Source organism: Cucurbita maxima, unplaced genomic scaffold (genome assembly GCF_002738345.1).
Source record: "Cucurbita maxima cultivar Rimu unplaced genomic scaffold, Cmax_1.0 Cma_Scf00007, whole genome shotgun sequence".
Taxonomy (NCBI): Eukaryota; Viridiplantae; Streptophyta; class Magnoliopsida; order Cucurbitales; family Cucurbitaceae; genus Cucurbita; species Cucurbita maxima.
In genome coordinates this window covers 748,846-773,198 of record NW_019272023.1, presented here as the reverse complement: position 1 = coordinate 773,198, position 24,353 = coordinate 748,846, and the positions used below count along the sequence as shown (strand labels likewise).

Here is a 24,353-nt window from a genome sequence, read left to right as displayed (position 1 = left end):
TTTTTTTTAATCTTTGAAATAAGTAAATGTTCTAATATAAATGTTAAACCCCTCCTTAAAGAAAGTGAATTTTTTGTCAATCACAAAAAGAAGGAAAAAAATAATACTCGAACTTGTTCAATATAATTTCGTATTCATTAAATAAATCTATACAAATTTAATCTTTTTTAATACAAGGTTACAATTTAAATATAATTTTACAAACATTTTTAACGTAAAATTTTGAAAATGAATTGAAATTTAATCGGATAGTTAAATTTACGATATAATAATTTATTAATACTATTATCGTACTATTTAAAAAAAAATAATTAATTAAAAAAATTCAGATAAAGAATTTAAAACCATTTTCGATATTTGGAATCGTCATTTAAAATTATTTATTGAATTTAATCTATTTATAACTAGTTGGGCCAGACGTGAGAGAAGCTGGACGATCGGCCCAATTCATACTCTAAAAAAAAGCCCAAATTAGTTGACGTGGGATCTTACGGGCCCACAAAGACGATGATTCGGATGACGTGGCAGATTCTGAGGCCTGCAAGTTCACCGAATACGGATATCAGAAGGAACGAACTGAGGGGGGCCAGTGAAGTGAATCGGTGGATGCAGACCAAGGAACGAATTCTTGGTTTCAATCTGGAATAGGAATCTTTGCCGAGATGCTAATCGGAACCGTAATCGCACCTCGTTACTTTTTCTCGAGAAACAAACAAAAATCATCTGCGTCCTCACCGTTTTCTTCTTCGCCGGTGGTTCCTCTGTGCTCAGGGAGAAGGCCTAGAGATCCACGAAAAGATGACGATAATGATGATCAGAAACGTATGGCATCGGTAGTCTTTTCTCTATTTTCACTGATTTTTAGTTTGACTATGAGTTTTGCTTCGTTGTTGACCTCTCTAGCTACTTTGGATTTTAGTTTGAGCTGTGAGGGAGAGAGGCAAGAATCCATTGGACACTCTGGTTTAAGGAAGTAATCGAAATGTCTTAAAGGATAAAAGTAATTTAGTGTTGAGAAATGCTTTTCGTATTTTCCCGCCATTTTGAGTATGATGATCGGAGGTACTTCGAATGGAGTAGCAGTTACATGTTGGTGTTGAGATCTAGATTTCCGTTTCGTCTAAAATTAGGTTTAGGATTTGATTCATCTGTTTTTAAGTATTAGTCACTCGCTGATGAAGGTTTTTGACTAATTCTCTTGTCGATAAAAGCAAGAATGCTTCCAAATTACAGGAAAAACTCACTTGGAGTATACAAAAATTACGAGCAATTTCCTTCTTAATCTCTTGATCAATTTGCTTTTCAAAGGGTTAATATGCTTTAGCTTGCTCTTGATCGCCCAGATAAAGGCATGTAACTTCCAATTATGAAGCTACTAATTCTCCTTAATATGTAGTAACTTGTTGCACAACAACATTTCTCTTGTCTCCTTGATTCTGAACGAGTGCCATCTACTCAATGATCAAGAGTTATATGTCCTACCATCTTATGCGAGATTGATTGGTTCTAGTTATATTGAGTATCATCAGCTCACTTTTCAAGCTCTAGGCTCTCAAAAGAAGTCGAGATTTCAATTACCAAGTGTTAGGAGTACAAACAAAGTCCCACATTATCTAGAAAAGGAAAAAAAAATCTATGAATTGAAGTGAGGACAATCATCTCAATTAGTATGAGGCCTTTTGGGCAAAATTAGAAGCAAAATCATGAGGGCTTGTAACGAAAGTGGGTAATATCATATTACTTTAATATATGTAGAGGTTCCATTGTCCCGAGTGGAAAGTTGGTTCATACATAACTTGTAAATTTGAATCTTTTTCTTTTTAAAAAATAAAAACAAGAAATCTTTGAGGCTTTGTCCTTTATTTTCATGAGAAAACAAGCGTTTTGAATTATTTTTAAGTTTTCAATTTAGAGAATTGAATTCAATACTTGAAAGGTATGTTTGAACATCCCGAGCCCTTACACGAGGACACCATTTTGAGTAACTTGAGTTCTTCTAGTTTGTAAGCTAACTATTTGAATTTTGCAATATCAAATGCAGATCAAGTTGATGCTTAACATTGAGGTTAAACAGTTATTGTTTGAAAATAGCCTATAAAGTAAATGTTTCCCATGTTACTTTACATTGGACTGTCCTCAGTATTAGGGTGATGATAAGGATATTTGCAGGCACAAAGTTGAATAACAATTTTCTGAATCATATCAAGTATCTAATTACTCTTTGCATATGTGAATCAGGTGATAAGCCCTCAACAGATTGGGACAAGGCTTGGTCGAAGTTCAGAAAGCGAGGGAAAAAGACGATCTTCTCGGATTTCTCTCCAAACAAATATGTAAGCTGGAATCCGCGAAGATCGGAATATCCATTGTCCGAAGAAGTAGATCCCATCAAAAGAACAGAGAGATCAAACCTGATGCTGTGGACTAGTCCAAGGTTTACTCTAGCAGGTGCAATTGTAATTGTCACATTCCTGTTGGTCTATACCATTCTTGCACCAATTAATAAGTGATTTTTGCTTAGCTCCTACCTTGCTTCTTCTTCTTCTTCATCTTATGATGTTCTTGATTGTAGACAGGGAGATTCAGTTGAAGAAGGTCTGTAAATTTGTATGGAAATTCAATGGAATCTGTGTTCTTCTTTGTTTTGCATGCTTTCTCTATAGTATAGATATAGATAGATTGGTAAAAATAGTATAACTTTTTAGAAATGTTCTTCAGTTGGGGGGTAAAAACTGGACCAATTTAGATTCTCTATTAAAATGAATAATGTATAACTTTTACACATGAAGTTCATTTTTTTAAATTTACACCTGTATTAAACTCTTTAAATGAATATATATATTATAGATGAAAGAGAAATGCTAGAATTAAGTTTTTTTTTTTTTTCAATTTTCGGTACGCTATGACTCATCCAACGCTTCACTTTGAGTTTAGGGCATGACTATGATACTATGTTCAAAAATGTATTTGAATAATGTAATATTTGGTCATAGTTGAAAATTCTCAAAACGAGATTTAAACAATTAAAAAAAATAATCTGAAGATGTGGAGAGTGTTGGGTGTAATAATTTGGGTGGTGGGGTATTCCAAAACCTCACTCCATGGCCAGGCAGTCCGTGTGTAAACATGGAAGCTCATTTAACCAAATTATCATCATTGCTTCTTCAGGCTCTTCCCTTCGCAGCAGCAGCACGTGCATCGCCCAATTCAACTACCATTCTTCTCAGTAGAATTTCAGTTGGCGGGATTGGCCACTCCCTGCTCTTCCTCTTCGCCCCCACCCCCAACTAACTAAAACCCCCCACACCCACAATCTCCAAAACCCCCTTGCTTATCGCCCCCCACCCCTTTAATCTGTTCCTCCACGATGAAAGCGGCGACCACCAGTTTCTCCTTCACTCACCTCCGCTCTCTGTTCTTCGTCTTCTTCAGATTGTTTCTGCAAATGGGGTTTCTTCTCGTCTTCCATTTTGAAATCATCTGCTAAGGAAACCCACTTTCAAATAATCCCATTTGAAGTGAAGATCGTCTTGGAGAACCAGTGGTTCGAGATTCCGTGGATGGGCTTGAAGCAATTGGTTTGTCTTTGCCCTGGTTTTCTTCTGTTTGACGTTTGAGTACTTTTGATCGATTGTTCCTTAGTTCCCCCTTCCTCAAGGATTCGTAAATTCGTTGGAATTGGAGTTTTAGATCTTGATGAAGTCATTTTAAATATGGGGTTTGGTATATTTCTTTTAGTACGATTCTAGATTGAAGCAAACAACAAGAGGGTTATGTTCTGGTGTCTGGATTTTCCCATTGTTATAATGCTTATTGATTGTGTGTTTCAGTTAATGTATTCATTATAGCTTCATCATATTGAAACATTTGACAAACTTGTCTCAAATGTTGAGATATCCTTTGCTGGGAGTTTCGAACTGTTCTTGCAGACTAGAAAGCTTTCTTGTTATGCTCTGAATGATCCAAACTGCTGTGATGTTCTATAATACTTGATGAACTTCATAAATAGCGCCGACCGGCTTTCGATATAACTACATTTCTCCATGAATTATAGGTATGGAGTCTCGTTTGACCACAAACAATGTAGACCAACCATTGCTTAAGCCTTCAGCTTGATTCTTTGTTGGGTCCTTTCAAAGCTATTGGATACCGCATTCTGGGAAGCAATTATTTGGTTATCAACGTTTTCTTGAATGTTCATAGGCGTGTCTTTTCTGAGAAAAACGTGACTTCTTGTACATCATGGACAATAAAGCGGCGGAGAGAGTTGTTGTTGCCAGACCGGTTGCGTCGAGGCCGACATGTTCCAGTTTTAAGTCATTCTCTGATATCCTTGCGTGTGCCTTCAATACTTCTCCACCTAATATGTCATCAGAAACAACCAAGGTTGCTGCCATAAGACCAAAGACAGTGAGGTTTAAGCTGAAGGACAATCCTGCTCCATCACCCATGGTGATTTGTTCCTCTGATATTTTACTTCTATAGTACTTTTTCTTTCATAATATTGCATCTCCTTATGTGACATTCAACATTTTCAGGCCAAAATTTCGGAAACCGCCCCTCGAACGATCTCTTGTAGTTCATCTGATAATCTTGCCATATCAGACAGCAAAACCACTGTTTTATTCAAACCTTTGGCGAAGCATGTATCGAAACAGACCGTCTCTCAGCTGTCACACATTGTAAGTAGCTTCATAATCACTTGTATTTCTTTGTTGGTTGAGTATGGTTCAGTTTATCTGTTTGATGCTCTTTAAAGAGAAGATTTGAGCACTTGAGAATCTGCATAACTTTGCTGCTGGCTTCTCTTTTACCAGGGGAACACCAATTTGCAAAACTGTTTACCACATCCACCTGATAAGGACAGTATTCAATGTCCAAATCAAGGTAAAGACAATGTCCAATCTGCACTGACCTCAAATCTTCCCCAGAACATCACATCCACCGTTGAAAACAGCCAATCTATTGAAAGCTCAAGAGTGACATTGAATTATAGCAAAGAGGATCCAACATTGCTTCATTCTCAAGTAAGTTGTGCTCAGCCTTCTTATGACGGATATAATTGGAGGAAATATGGACAAAAGAAAGTTAAGGGAAGCAAGTATCCGCGGAGTTATTACAAGTGCACACATCCAAGTTGTCCTGTCAAGAAAAAGGTTGAGAGATCATTGGATGGGAAGATTGCTGAAATTGTTTACAAAGGTGAGCACGACCACCCAAAGCCTCAGCCTCTAAAGCTCAACTCATCAGGGACACCAGGGGAAGGTTCGATATCAGATGGAACGGTACGAGATACTAATCCGAAGCTATGGCTTTATTACCTCAACGGACAAATAGAAGGTAGTGAAAGTCAGCTCGAGAATCACATCGAAAAAACTTGTCAAGGCACAGTTACATTACCCTTTGATCCAGTTGTAGTTAGAGAAGTCCATACTGGATGTAGAATCTCTGATAATTCATGCGGTCTAAGTGTAGAATGTGAAGAAGGAAGCAAGGGACTTGAATCCACAGGTGATAAATTGCGAAGTAAAAGAAGGTAAGAGAAAGCTACTTAAACTATGGTCACATTATACAAAGCTGTCTTTTTGCTCCTATAGTTGTAGAAAGAACTTGGCATCTGAGTCTGCTTGCTTGTCTGTCTTATAATTTCTTTTTGCTCCTATAGTCATGTTCTTATGAGTTATATGTTCATCTTGCAATTCAGGGGTGGCAAAAATCCAACAAATGAAGCTGATATATCAATTGAAGGTGTTTATGAGCACCATGCTATGGCTCGATGCTCCGCTGATATTGAGATTTCTGGCAAAGGCATTCGCTGGAGAAAATATGGGCAGAAAGTTGTAAAGGGAAATCTATACCCTCGGTAAGGACTTGAAGATCTGCGTTAACTCAGTTTCATTTTGGTTATTACCATGTTCCTTATTTCAGTTTATTTGTTTCCATCCTTACCGCCTGAAGTTACTGTTTTTATCCTCTAATGCTAGTTGCTATGGAGATTCTTCTGAGCTTCTTGTTTCTACAAATTCTAGTTTTTAAGAACTTCCCTACCAAATTTTTCAGCCAAAATGTGTAGCAATCCCACGTTGGTAGGAGAAAAGAACGAAACATTCTTAAAAGGGTGTAAAAAATTTCTTCTTAGCAGACACATTTTAAAACCTTGAGGGGAAGTCTATAAGAGAAAATCCAAATAGGACAATATTTGCTAGTAGTGAGCTTAAACTGTTATAAATAATATCAGAGTCAGGCACCGAGCGGTGTGCTAGCGAGGACGCTAGCCTCCAAGGAGGTGGATTGTGAGATCCCACATCGGTTGGAGAGGAGAACGAAACATTCCTTATAAGGGTGTTGAAATCTCTCCCTAGTAGATACGTTCTAAAACTATGAATGAAAACTCCAAATAGAACAATATCTGCTAGCGACAGGCTTGAACTGTTACAAATGGTATCAAAGCTAGATACCGGGCGGTGTGTAGCAAGGACGCTAGGCCCCTAAGTGAGTGGATTTTGAGATCCCACATTAGTTGGAGAGGAGAACAAAATATTTCTTAGAAAGGTGCGGAAGACGCGTTACAGACTGCATGAGCATGACCAACCTAGTGGCTTGTATATCACCAACAAGTTCTGCTATTAAATTTTTCTTGGTTGCTTATATATCTGTCCGGAGCCAATCTCAAGTAATCTTTCGCCTTGCAGAAGTTACTACAGATGTACCGGTCTCAAATGCAAAGCGCGCAAGTACGTCGAACGAGCGTCGGAGGTTCCAGATTCCTTTATCACTACTTATGAAGGAAAACACAATCATGATATCTCACTTGGAAATGCAAATCATGTAGCTCCTCAAATGGAATAACCCAAAAGAATAGAAACAAATGGATTGATTCACTTGTGGAGCAGAGTGAAGGCAGCCAGCATGTGGAGAGGAAACATCGAATCATTTTGAAGATATCGTCGTCTATTGCTCATCCATATCGGTACGTCGTTTCGTCTTCAACATCCATAGTTTCGACGTGTATGGTTTGTTGCAAGAGTAGTGCCTACTCTTCATTGTGCTGCTTTTAGTTGAGCAAATTTTCAAGCACTTCCAATGAGTCTGTTACATTTTGTGTCATTAAACCAACAAGATAGCTTTGTTTTTTCCTCCTCTCCTTTCAATCATGGAGTTCATCCTACTACTTTTCTGAACCAAAAAAGTCAACTAAATCATTGGCCAATCTTTGAATATATTCATATCCTTTCGCGAGTATATTTACTAAAATCACCCCATTTATATGGGGTTAAAATTCTCTATTTATTTATGATTCGTAATTAAAATTCTCTATTTATGATCAATATTAAATGGATACATGATATTTGTCGGTAATAAAGAACTAAATAAATATTTTCAATCATATAATATATTTGATTACAATAAAGGGTCAAATATGATATTTTTGTCTTTTCTTCTTCTAAATACATGCCACGTTTGTTGCAAAAGAAAAAAGAGAAATAAAGAAATACATGCCACGCTGGCTGTCAAATGAAGGTTCTAAACAATATTTTAATTCAACGTGATCTCAACTACTCCGACAGAATGGAAATGACCCATACGACACGTCGGTGGGTGTAGATTAACCCACCAAGGTCAAAAGCGGGCCCAATAAACTACAATAGCCCAATGAAAAGAATTTGAGAATCAGATTAATACGACATCGTTTTAAACGTCCGAACTTCAGCCAATAACTAATTTTCTTGCGAGAGGAAATGGTTTAGAAAAAGGAAAAAAAAAGAAGAAAATATATTGGCGAGAGAGAGAGGGAAAGTAAACGGGAAAAGACAAACTAAACATTTCAAGGAGACAGCTGAAGGCCATTTCTGATTCATGTTCTTCGGAGCTTTCTAAACTGGTGGCTTTTATATTGGTTTTGGATTTGCAGAACTTTTGGATACTTTTAGGCCATCTGTTTTCCTCTTCTTGGTTGGATGCTGCTGTGGAAGTTCATCAAAGAGTGCGCAAGGAGATTGAATTAAGCATGATTTGGATTCCTTGTTCTGGAAATTCAAATAGGAAAGTCAGGTCCAAGAAATTAAAGAAGTTGGAATCTCAGAAGAGTCGAGTTGATCCAATCAAAGCTGCTTCAGGTACGTCTATGTCTTGCTCTATTGTTTTATTTAATCTGTTACTCCTTCGCTTAACTGTACTGTGGTCGTATTTGGAATCCACTTCGTTCGGATGGATTCGGTCGAGTTTTTTCATTTTTTTCATTTCTTTCTTTGACTTTGGTTTCTGTAGAACTTGATTAGCGATGTAGTTAATTAGCTCATTGATTTTCAAACGAACTGCGTTTCTGTAGAGTATAAAATTAAACCAGGTTCACGTTTAGAAGACATTGTTGGACGTCTGATTTACATTGAGAGATTTATGGTTGCTAAACGTCTCTATGGCGATCGTATCGACGATCCAGCTTGACGGTATTTCAATCAGACATCCGGTTTTCTAAATCTAGTTTGAATTTTGCTCTCATCGAAGCTGTATGCTAACTTCTTCAATATAATGACGATTTCAAGACTCCAGTTTACATATAGCAAAATACTACTGCGCATTGATCCAGAATACACAATCGCATCCTGACATATTTACTGATTGTTAATTTGGAGTATATCATGTCCACGAGTTTCCTTGATTTCTGTTATTCGCTATCAACTGATACTGAATTTCTTTTTGTTCAGTCTGTAGAGAAGTTTTTACAGGAGACTTTTGCGCTACTGCTATCATATGAATCAAGTCCAGTGACTACTATAAATTTTTCGGAAATTTTTTGTCTGATCTGTTTTTCATTTTGCAGGGAAACTAAAGACAAGTTCCTCCTTCAGTGAAGCCTCGAATGGTGGAGGATCTGATCCTATCAAGGCACAGATATTTTCATTCCGGGAGTTGGCAGCTGCTACCAGGAATTTTAGGGCAGACTGTCTTTTGGGCGAGGGAGGTTTTGGTCGAGTTTACAAAGGAAATTTGGAAAGCATCAATCAGGTCGGTCATATTTCTTATACCACGATGGTTTATTTGGTTGTATAATTATCATATATGTATGTCTGATCCCTTTCTTCTTGTGAATTTTGATTTAGTTTAGCTTTTTCAGCTTATTATTTCACAGTTCAAAGGCTGCTCAAATATTATTCCCCTTTAGTTTGTCATACTTCGAAAGGAAGTTGGACGCAGGACTTGAAATCACTCTTTTCATTCATTGTAGGTTGTGGCAATCAAACAACTTGACCGCAATGGGTTGCAAGGGAACAGAGAATTTCTCGTTGAAGTGTTGATGTTAAGCCTACTTCATCACCCAAATCTAGTTAATCTGATTGGTTATTGTGCTGATGGAGATCAAAGGCTTCTTATATATGAATATATGCGTCTAGGAGCTTTAGATGATCATTTACATGGTATAGAAATTTCTACATGCTCTGTATACTTTTACTGCATAGAAAATTCCCTGCTTACTCTTAGTTATCTTTTTGTGCAGACATTTCACCTGGTACAAAAGTACTAGATTGGAATACAAGAATGAAAATAGCAACTGGGGCAGCACGAGGATTGGAATATTTGCACGACAAAGCGAGCCCGCCAGTTATTTATCGAGATTTAAAAAGTTCCAACATTCTGCTTGATAAAGGTTATCATCCCAAGCTGTCTGATTTTGGATTGGCCAAACTTGGGCCTGTTGGGGATAATACACATGTATCTACCAGAGTTATGGGCACTTACGGATATTGTGCTCCTGAATATGCAATGACTGGTCAGTTAACTCTCAAGTCAGATGTTTATAGCTTTGGTGTTGTCCTTCTAGAAATCATAACAGGCAGGAAAGCAATTGATGATTCAAGAGCAGCAGGGGAGCAAAATCTGGTTTCATGGGTAAGAGATCTAACATTTTCCCATATGTACATCACTTTTTGGCTTAAATGGTCTGATAATTCTAGGACTTAAATGTTCCTCGTTTTTATGCAACTTCAGCGGTAACACTAATAAAAAGAATTTATCATCTTTCATGTCTGGTAAAAGTTGTCCTAGGAGGTGAAAGGTACAAATAGGTTGGGTGTTTGATTGTCTCTATAGGTTACAACTTTTATCATTTTAGTCCCTTCTTTCTGTTTTGTTCAATTCACATGCTTCTATGAATATAGCAATATAATCGTCTATACTAATTATCCAGATAAATAATAAAGAGAAAGTTGACATGACAACACAAGAAAATTAATATGATATTTGCCTGTATATTGCCTAAATTGAACTAATGCCATGTTAGCTACTATGGTACATCACATCAGTCTTTTAAATTAGGACATTTATCTTATATAGACTATATCATTAGGTGTTACGGCCAAAACCTACCGCTAACAGATATTGTTCTATTTGGGCTTCCCCTCAAAGTTTTTAAAACGCGTTTGCCAAGGAGAAGTTTCCACATCTTTCCTTTTGGGCTTCCTTTCGACGTTTTTAAAACGCGTTTGCTAGGGAGATGTTTCCACACCTTCCCTTTCGGTTTTCCCCTCAAGGTTTTTAAAACGTGTATGCTAGGAAGAGGTTTCCACACATTCCCTTTCGGTCTTCCCCTCAAAGTTTTTAAAACGCGTATGCTAGGAAAAGGTTTCCACACCCTTATAAAAAATGTTTCCCCAACCGATGTAGGATCTCACCTTAGAAACTATATCTATATATATTTTTTTTATTTAACATTATACCAATCAAATGTTGTTCAGTATGTGATTTCTTTTTCCTCTCTCTCGAAGCTTATCTTCTAATAGATTGGTACAGGAAACCTCAAGACTGGAAAGATATTTCTGATTTATTATACAAAACCTTTTATTGCAGGCAAGACCGTTATTTAAAGACCGTATGAGATTTGCGCAAATGGCAGATCCAATGCTTAGAGGCCAATACCCTTCAAGGGGTTTGTATCAGGCTCTTGCAGTTGCAGCAATGTGTGTTCAAGAGCAGCCAAATATGCGACCTGTGATCGCCGATGTTGTCACAGCTTTATCTTATCTAGCTTCCCAAAGATACGACCCGGGTTCGAACATACCCCACAGCTCTCCTGGATCTGCCAGTACTCCTCCAAGAACCAACAGAGATTCTGATAGGAAGCTTAATGGCGGTAGAAGATACGACAGGAATCCTACTAGACGACTATAATGAGGCTCATCTTCGCTCCCTAACGTTTGTCAGCCATACTGTTGGATATATACTACGAGTACGAAAGGCGGTCGTTCAAAAGCTTGATTGAATGCACTTGAAGGTGCCTGATCGACAAAAATCATCAAGTCATGCGCATTTCTATGCTCCATTTTGCGTTTGTTTATAGAATATAGATAGAGAGTATATATGGTTTTTGTAAGAAAAATGTGCAAGTTAAGGTGATTGGTCATATATATGTATTTTACCCTTTGATTTTAGTTGGTTATAGTTGAAAAATGAACCGCATTTTTCTAAGTGGACGTGGATATTTTGCCTTTTTTTAAACCCATTTTCCACTTTAATTCCAGAGTTTTTTTTACAGGTTTATGTTTATGTTGTAACAAAAGCATTAGATCACTCGCATACCTAAAAATAGAAATTAAACAAAAATGCATAAATATTTATATGGTTACGAGAGAATGTGGGCAAGAACTATCTTAAAATTTCTCTCAACAAAATTACTATGGAAACAAATACAAAATTACACTCAAACTCAAATATCTCTCAACCATTATAACCGACACTTTATATAGATATAGAATCATTAATGTCATAGATGAATAAAAATGATTCATATATTAAAAAAGAGTGATGAACCAAATAAATTCTAATACATGCCTGGGAGAGGGGAATGTACTACAATTATTCATGAATCTAATAGATGTATGAACCTATTTTTTTATGAAACTTGCCCGTTTATATTTTATAATTAGGATGGTCATGACAAACAAATATTTGAATATTTGAAGCATATATTTTCAGGTCACTAAACATATCAATTTTATATTTATCAACTATAGACGTGAGCAATCGAAAATGAAAAATACCGTTATTTCTCTGCCACAAAATACAAACCGCCAAAGAGAAAAGAAACGAACCGCCAAGATGGATCCCAAACCGCCAAACCGGTCAGGCGTTGAAAAATACAGGGATAACCCAAAAGAAAAATAAAACCGCGCATCGAAAAGCTCACCCTCTTTATATTAATGATTCTAAATTTCGCGCAGCTCCCGATCTTCCTTCTTCAATGGCGACTGATTTCACAGAAGAACTGAGCGAAAACAATCTTCCAGGACCGAAGTCGGCCTTGCCGTTGAATTTAGGATCTGCAGCCGCTGGTAATGGCCAAGTAGATCAACACCAAAATCGCCGTGCATTTGCTGTCGGGCCTTCCCATTCCGTGACTCCCACCGCTACAAAGGAAGGCACTGAATCTCGACGTGCCACTTTGGGGAGAACATCGGAGCATCATGCTTCTGTTTTTGATATCTTCAAGAAGATCCGTCGTGCGGAGCGGTTTGGGATTCCTGTACGTTTGTCGGAGGCAGAAAAGCGATTCTCTCGAGCTGAGAGGTGATTTTGCGGTTTAGTAGCATTGTTTATTTTTTCGTACGGATTTGTTGCGTGTTCGTATGTCTATGTTCCGAGGAATGTGAAGAGCTTAGAATTGTGTCTTTGAATTTGATGCCGTTTCCTGGATAGATAGTAAATTCTTCAACTGATTAATGCATTTATTCAAGAACAAGATATTCTGTATTCTCATTTTTCGAATTGGATGCAGAAGATAGTTCTGAACTTCTTCTTATTCATCCTTTTTTCTTTATTTTTCTTTCTTGTGTCGTTCCGCAATTTTAAAGCTGCCATTTCGTTTGAGTACTGGAAACTTCGCAGGTTCGGCATTGATTCAGTATGTGGGCCGGATGAAATGTTCAAAGCAGAAGAGCTGAAGAGAAAGGCCAGAGCGGAGAGGTTTTTCTCTCTGCTTATTAGTATCGTGTTAGAGAAGTTTCTATAATTCATCTTTCCTCAGTCCGACTATCTTTTATGTTTTTCAGATTTGAGCTCTTAACTTTGTCAATGGCTACTGACGAGGAGGCAAAGAAGAAAGCTCGGCTTGTCAGATTTTCCCCATTTTTATAGAGTTCCCTTTTGGTTGAACAAGAAAGCTATATCAACAAGTCTTATGCACAGCCAAGCTCATTTAACCAATTGGACAAGCCGAGCTATTAACCATTTAGTTCATCGTATCCTGAACCCTTTCAATTTAAGGATGCGGCCATTATTTTGTATGAAATGTATAACATTGAACTCCATTAGATAGTAGGTGTTTTAAATTTCTAGAACTGCACCCTCTTCATCAAATTGGAGGGTATACTTCCATCCAGTTTTCTACATGCCCATTTTAAAAAAAATTATCTACACTACTATTATCATCGTCCTTCCAGTGCTCAGGCAAGCCCTTTGAGTTCGATCCAAGTAAATGGCAAGGGGGATGTACCTGTTGGTTCCTTTTTAGTAGGCTAAGCAACTGTTTTCTGGAAGTGTCACGATTTTATGGAAGGCAGAACAATGGTCTAAAAGAAGTTTTTCCATCTGCGTTGGTGGTCACATACTTCTAATTTTTATCTTATAGACCTTATTCAACTTAATTAACATGGGAGAAGTTATCTAATTGATTCGTTCGTCTTTGCAGGTTCAATGTAATTTTCATGGGTGTTCTTGATTTGCTTTCTCCACATTTTGCACACTGAAATCCCGTTTCATAGCAGTATATCTGTCACCCAGGTGCTTTTTCTTGAGTTGTTTGATAAGATGTGACGGCATAAGGCGGCTCTTAGCCATTATTTTCTAGCACCAAGTGTTTTCTTCTTTTGTTTGTATTGAGGATCTGTTAGAGGAAAAAACTAAAAAAATTGTTGATTTACACAGGCGATGGATTGAATTCAGAGTCATCCTTAATTCTGATGATGCATTTATATCCCTTTTGTTTCTTCCACTATCACCTTAGCAACAGCCCTCGTCAATTTTTCTTGTCTGATAGTTATATTTCAAAAATTTTCAAATGGCAGGAGTATTTGGTCTTTAACTATAATTGAGAATAACAGATGAAGCTCTGAAGGGGTTTTGGATTTGCTTCAAGAACCTTGTGACTGCTTTTACTCTGTTTGATTTACCCATATTTATCTCAATTATCTCACTTATAAGGGATCTAGAAAAATCTTCAATAGCCAATCAGATAGTGTAACAAATGGCTTGCTCACCTTTCATGTAAAGGTTTGACTTTCACTATGTGTTTCAGGCTTGCTCTTCTTGAGGGACCGAAATGAAGTTATGCTTATTGGTGGAGTGTATGATATTATTGGTCAGGTTCATACCCCCCCCCCCCAAAAAAAAAAAAATCATTTTTTTATCCTATTGTGCTATCAGCCATTTTTTATGCCTGCTAATCTATATACCAACTCTCAAAAGAAGAATATAATGTGTTGATGGTAAAGAACGGGACAATGTTGATATTTCTGATGGAAAAACAAGATTTACAAAGATGAAGGACGTTGTTTCATTTTGTTACATCAAGAAACCGATTTACGAACTTTGTACATTTGCATCCTGTCATCTTCTATTTTACTTGCTAATAGAAGATCTTACAAATTGATAGATCTTTCTAAGAAGCCTGAATTTTCTAGTTTTGTTTGTCAAGAAATTGAAAAGGGTATAAAGACATTAACAAAGTTTACCAGCTAGGAGTTTGCTGACGTAGGGAGACCTTCTCCTCCTCTGATTGACAAGGAACAAGGGGAGGGCCTGCCATTGATCAACTGAGGATCTAAGAACACAACTACAACAGAAATGTCATCGTGGAAATGCCTTCGCACACCTCTATCTATCTTTTTCAGGTCGGAATATCTCATTTCTCTTTTTTTAGCTGCTTCTCGAAGTGCAGCCTTGATAAGTCTCCTTGCTATTCCCTGCAGTTTTTCACCAAGTGGAACCATAAATTTTAGAAAATTTTGATAAGGAATATGAAAGTGATGGTCATCAAATCAATGTCATGGATCAACAAGATGGTGGATTATGAGAAGAAATATTCTTACATTTCGAGGATAGCTGTTGACGATGTCAACAGCCTTCTGGTTGCTAAGGTGCTCCCACAGACCATCAGAAGCAAATATGAGATATTGATCATCTGGGCGGAGTTTGTGTACCAGTATTGACGGTTCTGCACTGAGGATTGGTTTGTAAAATGGCTCAGGCAGTTGAAATTTTGGTGGCAGAGGAGGTCTGTTGAACTTTGCCTTTTTTAAATATGCATCACCTATGGATCTTGAAATCTGCAGGGGGAAAGTTTTTGAAGGTTCAGAACTGTAGAGGATTCCTAGATTGCTTCACTTAACAATCAACAGCTACCCTCTCAAACTTCAAGAGAATTTCCAGGAAAATTACCTGTATGATACCTTTAACACGCCACACATTGTGCTTTAGGATCACAATCTGAGGATCTTCTGGATGAACCATCCGTAGTTCATCTCTCACTGATTCTATGCTTGCATTGTGTTCTGTGGACAATTGAATGGCAATGACTTCTCTAGTGGCTCTCTCGGTTCTCCCAAGCACTGCTCGAGAATCGCCTGCGTTGGCAATATAAAGCTGTCCATTGCATATGATCCCTACCAAACAACATGATCCAGCAGATGCAATCTTGGGTTCATTAAGCCACTGTTTCTGGACAAGAGAGAGAAACTCCTCTTCTGTTGCTGCAAATGTCTTCCTGATAACGTTTTCAGATATGTTTTGGTGCAAAGATACATATCCTGCGCTTTGAAAAACCACAAAGAAACATCAAAAGCAGCTCGTGGGGACTTAATATTCCTGCAAATTTTGAGACCCAGAAAAAAAAAAAAAAAAAAAATCAGACTGTACAATGTTTGCAACGTAGATGAAAACCAACTTTTGAGATTGCTGAAGAGATTGTCGTTGACAAACCGTGAAGCTTCGGTTCCGCCATGGCCGTCATAAACTCCGACAAAGGTCCCCTGCGTACCTGGGTTGGTCATACTCAAAGCCCCAGATTCAAGCTGGCTTTGATCTTCCACCACATTATTAGCTTGGATTACTGCCATGGAGAATTGGCCATAAACATGGTGCCCCAGATCCTTAGACCACAACAGCCCGTCAACTCGTCCGTTTGAATCACCATCATCGTGAGGCTTCCAGCATGGTTTAACCATTTTTTTTCTTTTCTAAAAGGCCAGTCAATGGACACAAAATTACTGGAGTTTCTGTTTCATATGTATCATCCAAATGAGCCAGCAATCAAAAAATTCATCATCCCAGATCAAGAACACGACCTAGACCCACTCTCAGCTCCAGGTTTTGTTTATACTCAATACTTTCAACCCCTATTCCTGAAACTACATCCACATCCCCCCCAATATATCCAGACACCATTAATATGAACAAAAAATTCAGATAAAGACCGGACAGGTATGGGCTAAAATAACTGCAAGATGTCCCTTGAGACAAGAAAGCAACAGTCTTAATACAAGTTCAGAGAATATGGAGGTGGTGCTGGTCCTGTGTACCTTGAATCTGGGATTTATGGGTTTGGCCCTTGCTTCTGTGTCATCTTCCAGGAACAGACTGAGCTGTAAAAGCACATAACGGTTAAGAAAGTGGCAGCGTTTGGTCTGAGATCAGAGTGATCAAAAGGGGAGAGTCAGCCGATTGAATCACTGAGGGTTTTTGGAAGCTTGCTTTTCCACAGAGGATCCACCGGGTTAGTTTCTCTTTCTTTCTCTGTTTCTCTTTTGTTTTCTTTTCTCTTTTTTCTTTCTTTCTTATGCGATCTAGCATGGGGATAATAAAAACACACTAAACAAACTACAAATCTGACATTGTTGTCCCTCCCCAATCCCCAGTCTCCCTCCCTTCTCTGTTTTCTCTCTGCCTTTTACTCTTTTTCTGTATTTTTATAGACAAGTGGTGGGCTTTTTTTATGGGTTTGGGGCCTTCCGCCACTTCATGTCTGCACTGCAATTATAAAAAAGCTCCAACTGAAATTTATGAGCTAAACCCACCATTTCTAATCATCTTACCATCAGCCACAACCCACCATTTCAGGCAATTTTTCCTAATCTAAATCAGAAAAGCACCCCCCCCCCCCTTTTTCTTACTGTAAAAACTACCTCCACATTTCTGATCTGCATTTGGAATTTCATTCCTTGTAAATCCAGCAATCTACTTGCCTTCCCTTGTACTAATTTCTATTCATTTTTTTAGGTAGACTTTTTGAAGTGGGATTCAGCATTTGTGTCTTTCTCCTTTGGCATGGTAGTGAGATTAGACATTAATGAGCTGAGCTAAGCCTTAATTAGCAAAATAAAGGAATTGTTTGAGTGAGCCTTTTGCCTCAATTAATAAAAGATTGAATAAAACTGCAAAGAAAAAAAAATTCTGAAATTCTAAAAACTGTTATCTCCATTACAAAGCAACAATAAAGTGGTTGTGAAATTAAATCTGAAATGGAATTGCCTAGCTGTCAGCATGGCCAAGCAATTATGAAAGAGAGAGAAATAAGTTAAAAGGGAAAAGGATAAGAGTGGGGAATTATATTCTGTCAATTACAAAGCTCATAATTTGTCAATCAAAACTCATACTACAGATTCCAGTGTCGTTATCATACTCTACTTATAAATTTGGTTATTATCAAATAATTAACCTTCATGTAATTTACAATTTTTACTTAACCCTATTATTATACCAATGTTATTACATTATTGTTTTACTAACATATTTACATAGATAGATACATGGATATGTTTGTCATGTGCTCGTCATCAATATAATTCACTTCTTTCCTATAGCGTGTCCTAACATAGAACTTTTCCTGTAATCTAAGGTTGAAGTTAGGGAGTTATAAGAGATTAAATTTAAACATTTTTCCATACATCTGAGACCCATTGTTCTTATTTTTTAAAATTTACATATCAATTGACTGAAAAAACTAAATATAAAACAGCAATTAGTTGCAACTTCTAGGAAAATCTTGATTTCTTTTCAATCAAAAGTCTTGGTGGCAACCAATAAGAAGAATTTTTTGATGGTATAGCATAGGATGAGTTCACTGTTATTTATTATAGGGTTTCTTCCAATCCTACTTTGTAAGTTGTTAACCGACATAAATGAGTCTCTCTCTCGCTCTAATATTTCCTTTATTTTATTTTTTTAGTCTAATTTTCGCCTATTATTTTTTTTTAAATGATTTCTTCACTATAAGTAAATATAGAAATTGACAGATGAGTTGACATAATTTCTTTTTTTTTAAAAAAAAAGGGGAAAAGATAAATGTTGTTGGGGATGAAAGTTTTTTTATTTTTTATTTTTTTTATTTTTATTCCTCCTTTATAGGGAAGTTGGCATAAAATTAAAACTTTTCTTTTTTCAGGTGGTGGATTAATTATTCCTTAAATTTTTATGTCTCGTAAATATTATACCAAATCGATAATGCAGAATTTTCTGATCAATCAACAAACAAAATCTCATCAAACCCAATTGTGAAATTTGTCCAAGATTTGGAAAAGCATAACCATAGCTGTTTCAACAAAAAGGATGGGAAATTATTGGCTCTAAGGAAAAATCTTTTTTACCCTCTCTCTAAAGGATAAAAATAACGAATTTAAATGTATTTTCATTTATTTGGAAAGTATTTTTATTTGAATATTTTATTAACAAAAAGTCTAATTTTCTTTTGGAAGTGATGTGAACACTGCACCAACCAAAATGAGTGGTACATGCACAAGACCCTGTTTCTGAGATCAGCTTATAGATGTTCCCTTGCATTATGTCTGGATCTGATTGATCATATTGTCCTGTTAGACCCCCCTCCCCTCCTTTTCCTTTTCTAAATATGTAAATATTTAGCCTTTTGTACACGTCTTTAGTCAAAAAAAAAAAAAAAAAAAAAATGATCATACTTCCCATTTTCACATTATAATAATATATTTTTTTAATTGGTAAACCTCATGTCGTTTTTAAATGAATGCTAACGTGACAGATAATAAATGAAAGAAGTATTCATACTCTTATAGTACTTAATATACTTTCATGAAAAGAGTTGTCATTCAAGATTGAACTAATCTAGATTTCATTGAGCAAATTTAGATTAGATTTAGGTCTCATTTTATTTCTGTTTTTATATTTTTAAATAATATTAAAGTCAGTCTATATAATTAATTATATTTTTAAATTACTATTATTATTTAACTAATTTAGGTAAAAATTAACTTCAAAGTTCAAACTAATAATAAAATCTAATTTTTAGATTTATTGAAAATGTAAGGATTAAACATAAAAATTTGAAAAAGAAAAATATTTTAACCTTTATATAACAATCTCGATTTAAATTAATATAAATTAGCTAAAATAAGATGGTGTTGAGGTTTCATGTCTCAAAGGAAGCTTGGTTTTTGAAGGCAATATGGGATGTTTCACCTTCTCTTTTAAAGCATTTAAAACAAATAAAAAACATTAAAAAAATAAATAAATAAACAATTATGTTTGAATTTGACTACAAAGCTCTGGTCTACAGTTGTTTGGTGGATGTCTTGGTTTGAGCTCACAAGCACTCGTGTTGGTGCCCTCTTTTCTTGAAATCGAAAGCACGTGAATTAAATTAGATATTTAAAAGCATAAGACTCTTAGAATTTAAATTTTTTTAATCAAACATAGTAATATCCGTTTTGTTAGTTTTAATTTGGGTTGGGCCTGATGGGCTTTTCTATCAGGCCCATCTCCAAATCCACCATGAAAAGAAGATCAGCAGATTCCTTTAGCATACTATTTAGGTTTCAATTTGGACATGGTCATTAGATAAACTCCTCCCTTTCTCTAATGATTATAAAAATAAGAGCACTAGCTACAATCCAAGAACACTAAATAAATGCTCCTAATAAAGATGGATATAAAAATAAAAATAAAAATAAAAAAATAGGGGAGAAGGAAATTATAATTTAATTAGCCAGAGGAAAGGGCCAAATCCAACCTGTTATTCACTCCCTTTTTCCATAAGCTGATAGTCATTGCCTTTTTATCTGTGATACGCAACAAAACAAGCAAAGAAGAGTCAAGGGAAGCGTGGCCCATCCATGGCTCTTCCTTTTGTACCAACCAACCTAACACTCTTTCGTCAAAGCCGGTGGAATTCCACAAGATCCAATCATAATTCTACTCTCTCTCTCTTTCTCTCTCTCTGCAACCTCTTTTCTCCCCAATTTCCCAGCTTAGCTTTGTGTTATGGGCAAAAGTTTCATTTTGATGAGGGAATTGTTACGTTCACGTGGTTAGACAGATCATTGCTCTTCCCATGTGTCCTAAATTTGAAATTTTGGAGATCTATTAATCTTTTTAAAGTTTAGTTGACACAAAAATGAAAATTAAAAGGCTAAACTTATAATCTGATTATTAAAAAAACTAATATATATATATATATATATATGGTCGTCTACAAGTCTGTAGGTGAGCTTAGGTGTACCGCAACTAATCTACAAAACAACTTTTGACCTTAGGTAGGATTTTTATTTTACTGTCTTGACTAATTGGTGGCATAATGGTTAACCTTGGGGTAGGGTTTTACCGTCTCAAGAAGGAGGTGAACATTAAGGAGCTTGAGCTTTTTCTTTCGGATCTTTTCTCACTTAGTTCTAAGGATCAATAGGCTACATATTTCTCTATTATGTTCGGTTCTAATCTAATTTGATTGCTACACAAGTGGTAGGGTGTGAAATATAGTTTACTACCTTGAAATGTTGACCCCTGATGTCCTTTTTTTTCCTTTGATTGAATTTTACACCTCTCAAATCCAAAAAATGCATGAATATCTATTCGTATCTGTTTGTATGTGTCTAGGTAGTTTAATTTATATAGATTTTGTGACAAAAAGAAATGAAATTGGACACATATAAGCTAAATGGTGAAACAGAGTATCAAGAGAAAAGTAACGAGTCAGAAGCAATGAAGTATACTAAGTAAAGGATTTAGTGAACAAGCTACTATTTAATATGAAATATTATTGTCGGCTATACTAAGCTAAATCACTACATTTATTTTATAAAGCTTCAAGGCAGTTGTACGAAAGAATTTAATATTAGCAATTTTCCTTTCATACCTGCAAGATGCAGCTCGAGGGAAGTTGAGTGGTTTCAACTGAAGGCATCGTGATTGAGATATCTGAAGCAAGGAACGCAACAGCCCTGTTATGATCTCAAACAGTTAGATGAACTTTACCGAAAATGGTAGAAAGAAAAAGAAAGAAAATCACAAACTCACGATTCTTACTTTTGAAAGTGAGAAGTGTCACCCACCTCCGTTGAAAGAAATACTAAAGTGCATTCCAAAATCACCTTACAATTATACAGAGCATAAAGTAATGCTTTTGAGGGGATTATCAAATATTATATACGTTAAGCATGGATCTGGGTCCATTTTCGGCACCCTTTGGGAATCCGAAATTAACGAAGCCTACAAGCTGCAGTGTTGTCTAGCTCTCAACTAACGACATATAACCATCTTCATCAGGCTACAAATCTATTAAGTTAAGTAACCATTCAACTCGCTGCCTATCTCTCTCATGTCAGAAATGTAATCTGGAACTCTTGAATCATATACTATTATGAACTAAACAATCCTTATTCCCACCAGCAGAGCTAAATATCAAACTCCTTTTTCTTTCGTAGTTGCACTCATGAATGAATTTACCCTTCCGGGCGAATTCCAGCAGCCTTCAACATTATGCTTCTGTGAACCTATTGTCCCTACACAGATAGCTTGGCCTATAAATAGATAAGGCAAGTTAATTGCCAACAGAAAGAACAGCTTTGGTCAATGGAGAACCATTTTTCTGCAGCTAGTTTGCACGGTTCTCAATTGGCTTGGTGAGATGAAATCAGATATAAGTCCACAACGTTTCAAGGAATGACTAATGCTATGGACTCTCCTGTCATGCAACAAGCTAGTTTACCTTCGAGGAGCGTGATTCAAGCAGAGGAATGGCACACCAATGTGCATCATAGGTCGTCTTGTTATATGTTCCATGCTTCCTTGGATGATCACCCATGCACTAACCACTGCCACATTCGTCATCTATCTCATGTTGCTGAATGAGTCCTTCTTTCATCAACCCAACCAATCCTTCCAACGTTCCATAAATCTCTGGAGTCCTGTCATTTGAAGTGTCTCTAGCTACAAAACTCTGCAACCCTCCCCTTGTTTCTATCCAGCTATTACCTGGGATCTTCTTCAATCCAACTTCCTTCATCAAATCCCTAACATGGTCAGCTTCTTTCCACCATCCAAATTGTGAATATAAATTAGCCATGATGATGTAGTTACCAGTATTTTCAGGCTCAATATCAAGGAGACGATCGAAAACATACTTTCCAAGTTCAACATCACCAGCAACAGAAGCCCCATTGAGCAAAGCACCCCAAACTTTTGCAGTGGGTTCAATTGGCATTTTAGAAATAAATTCAACTGCATCAGAGAGCTTTCCAGCTCGACTAAGGACTCCAACCATGCAAGCATAATGCTCGACTAGTGGTTGAATCCCAAACTCCGGTAACAAGACATTAAATATCTTCCAGGCTTCATTTAACTCTCCTGAATGGGCACAGGCAACTAATACTGATGTAAAGGTTACCGGGTCAGGTCGAATGCCATTTGTCAGCATCTCATAAAAAAGACTAAGGGTCGCATTAGCATCTCCGTGCGCAGCATACGCTGAAATTATTGCAGTCCAAATGATTAGACTCCTACGTTTTGATTGGTCAAAAACTTGGCGTGCCCCCTGGAGGTAACCAGACTTAGCATAAGAATCAATGATGGCAGTAGCAACATAAATATTCCCATCGTAGGCGTTTCTAACAGCATAAGCATGAATTTCTTTCCCACCTTTCAGGGTTGAAAAGTGTGAGAAAATGGGAAGAACGCTCGCAAGTGTCACAGTATTTGGTCTGCAACCATGCAATTGCATTGCTCGAAATATATCTACAACTCCATCTTGTTGGTTGTTCTGAACCAGACCAGAAATCACAGCATTCCATGTGCTCAGTGCTGGCCTTTCCAGTTCTCGAAAAAGATCCATTGCTTGGTTAACAAAACCATGGACCATGTAGCCTGATATCATTGAGCCATAGGTGACTTCATCTTTCTCAGGCATTCCTTCGAACAACTCCCGTGCATAATCCAAGCTACCACACTTTGCATATAATCCAATAACAGCGTTGAATAGTGAAACATCCATTTCAATCCCGCTTTCATTGACGAATTTATGAACTTCCATCCCAAAAATGAGATCATTTGACTGAGCACAAGCTTGCAAAACACTGACTGCGGTTAATGCATTAGGCTTCGGCTCTCCTGAACCTAACATCGCTTTAAATAGTTCCTTGCAGTCTTCATAGAACCCACCCTGCGAGTACCCAGCCACCATCGCATTCCAAGACACAATATCTCTCTCAGGCGTTCTATGAAACATAATTCTCGCTAAAACCAGCTCATCACACCTCGAGTAAAAAGTAATTAAAGCATTGACAACAAAAATATCAGATTCAAGCCCTCGTCGAAGAACGAAACAGTGAACTTCCTTAGCCAAAATCGAATTAGTAAACAAAGACGCCAACGCTTTCAAAACACAAGTAACCGTAAACTTATCCGGCTTCACATCCGTCGAATTTAAATTAACCAAAGACGAAAACAGCTTCAGCATATCAGCGTGCATATTGTGAAGAGTGTAGCTGATAAACAAAGCATTCCAAGAGAAAATATTTTTGTGAGAAATGCTATCAAACACATTATAGGCATCTCTAAGGCTGCCGGATTTTGAGTATAAGGCAATGAGTTTCGATCCGAGGAAGTTATCCGGAGCGACTGATGATAAAACAAGACGAGCGTGAAGCTGCTTACCGAGGCGGAAGAATCGTTGATCGGTGCAGTGCTGGATAAGGCGGCCATAAGCGCCGTAGTTCATCCCGTCGCTGCGGCGGATCAATTGTAGAGCGCCGTCAATATCGAAAAGATGAAGAGACCCAAAGCCGCTGGCGGGAACTGAGGCTTAAAGGTTTTTGGGCTTCGCATTCCTCGTTCATTTGTTCGCTTGGCCCGTTTAGGTGGATTTTACTTTTTTGCCCATCGTTATTTTATCTAATTAGAATAAAAATCAAAAAGTTAAATAACAGAAGTAAATAAATATTCTCTCTGTTCGTCAAGTTATCATAATAGTAATAAAAAATAAAAAATAAAAACTATTGGAGACGAAAGTCCAGCCTCCACCCATTTTAAGTATTTATAATGAAATAATACTCTCTGCTCAAGAT

At 36.9% G+C, this 24,353-nt stretch overlaps 6 protein-coding genes and 2 long non-coding RNA genes across 17 annotated transcripts; 5 read left to right on the top strand and 3 right to left on the bottom strand.

Moving 5' to 3' along the window:
- Positions 1-568: 568 nt before the first annotated feature.
- LOC111482428 lies at positions 569-2,646 on the top strand. Its single transcript, XM_023128198.1, has 2 exons — positions 569-822; positions 2,239-2,646. The coding sequence occupies exons 1-2, from the start codon at positions 663-665 to the stop codon at positions 2,508-2,510; spliced, it is 432 nt and encodes a 143-aa protein (XP_022983966.1). The 5' UTR covers positions 569-662; the 3' UTR covers positions 2,511-2,646.
- On the bottom strand, positions 2,438-24,353 carry LOC111482430. Its single transcript, XR_002718216.1, has 3 exons — positions 24,340-24,353; positions 21,786-21,794; positions 2,438-2,521 (listed from the first exon to the last, which is right to left on the bottom strand). It is a non-coding gene; the product is annotated as an uncharacterized LOC111482430 (long non-coding RNA).
- Positions 3,099-7,139, top strand: LOC111482424 (WRKY transcription factor 44-like). The gene is made up of 6 exons (XM_023128190.1): positions 3,099-3,578; positions 4,055-4,452; positions 4,539-4,682; positions 4,818-5,536; positions 5,705-5,863; positions 6,693-7,139. The coding sequence occupies exons 2-6, from the start codon at positions 4,243-4,245 to the stop codon at positions 6,847-6,849; spliced, it is 1,389 nt and encodes a 462-aa protein (XP_022983958.1). The 5' UTR covers positions 3,099-3,578; positions 4,055-4,242; the 3' UTR covers positions 6,850-7,139.
- Positions 7,772-11,463, top strand: LOC111482425 (probable serine/threonine-protein kinase PBL7). The gene is made up of 5 exons (XM_023128191.1): positions 7,772-8,117; positions 8,822-9,006; positions 9,227-9,416; positions 9,497-9,888; positions 10,846-11,463. Exons 1-5 carry the CDS (start codon positions 8,009-8,011, stop codon positions 11,164-11,166), a joined length of 1,197 nt encoding a protein of 398 aa, XP_022983959.1. The 5' UTR covers positions 7,772-8,008; the 3' UTR covers positions 11,167-11,463.
- On the top strand, positions 12,165-14,374 carry LOC111482427 (protein MODIFIER OF SNC1 11-like). Of its 5 annotated transcripts, none has more exons than XR_002718211.1 (4): positions 12,165-12,561; positions 12,880-12,957; positions 13,044-13,773; positions 14,288-14,374. XR_002718211.1 is itself a non-coding variant. In XM_023128197.1 (3 exons), the coding sequence occupies exons 1-3, from the start codon at positions 12,236-12,238 to the stop codon at positions 13,126-13,128; spliced, it is 489 nt and encodes a 162-aa protein (XP_022983965.1). In that variant the 5' UTR covers positions 12,165-12,235; the 3' UTR covers positions 13,129-13,981. The 5 variants fall into 5 exon arrangements, 1 of the variants encoding a protein (XP_022983965.1); XR_002718214.1 differs by lacking the exon at positions 14,288-14,374 and having other exon boundaries at positions 13,044-13,283; positions 13,682-13,981; XR_002718212.1 differs by lacking the exon at positions 14,288-14,374 and having other exon boundaries at positions 13,044-13,589; positions 13,682-13,981.
- Positions 14,472-17,242, bottom strand: LOC111482426 (probable protein phosphatase 2C 38). Of its 4 annotated transcripts, none has more exons than XM_023128192.1 (5): positions 16,569-17,242; positions 15,935-16,265; positions 15,430-15,797; positions 15,081-15,317; positions 14,472-14,954 (listed from the first exon to the last, which is right to left on the bottom strand). In XM_023128192.1, the coding sequence occupies exons 2-5, from the start codon at positions 16,212-16,214 to the stop codon at positions 14,727-14,729; spliced, it is 1,113 nt and encodes a 370-aa protein (XP_022983960.1). In that variant the 5' UTR covers positions 16,215-16,265; positions 16,569-17,242; the 3' UTR covers positions 14,472-14,726. The 4 variants fall into 4 exon arrangements, with proteins under 4 accessions (XP_022983960.1, XP_022983962.1, XP_022983963.1 ...); XM_023128194.1 differs by having other exon boundaries at positions 15,935-16,226; XM_023128195.1 differs by having other exon boundaries at positions 15,935-16,221.
- LOC111482429 lies at positions 16,674-18,971 on the top strand. The gene is made up of 2 exons (XR_002718215.1): positions 16,674-16,762; positions 18,741-18,971. It is a non-coding gene; the product is annotated as an uncharacterized LOC111482429 (long non-coding RNA).
- Positions 20,011-24,152, bottom strand: LOC111482423 (pentatricopeptide repeat-containing protein At2g37310). 3 transcript variants are annotated; one of them, XM_023128189.1, is made up of 3 exons: positions 22,001-24,152; positions 21,149-21,233; positions 20,011-20,354 (listed from the first exon to the last, which is right to left on the bottom strand). In XM_023128189.1, exon 1 carries the CDS (start codon positions 24,005-24,007, stop codon positions 22,100-22,102), a length of 1,908 nt encoding a protein of 635 aa, XP_022983957.1. In that variant the 5' UTR covers positions 24,008-24,152; the 3' UTR covers positions 20,011-20,354; positions 21,149-21,233; positions 22,001-22,099. The 3 variants fall into 3 exon arrangements, 2 of the variants coding, with proteins under 2 accessions (XP_022983957.1, XP_022983956.1); XR_002718210.1 differs by lacking the exons at positions 20,011-20,354; positions 22,001-24,152 and adding an exon at positions 21,319-21,778 and having other exon boundaries at positions 20,986-21,233; XM_023128188.1 differs by lacking the exon at positions 20,011-20,354 and having other exon boundaries at positions 20,986-21,233.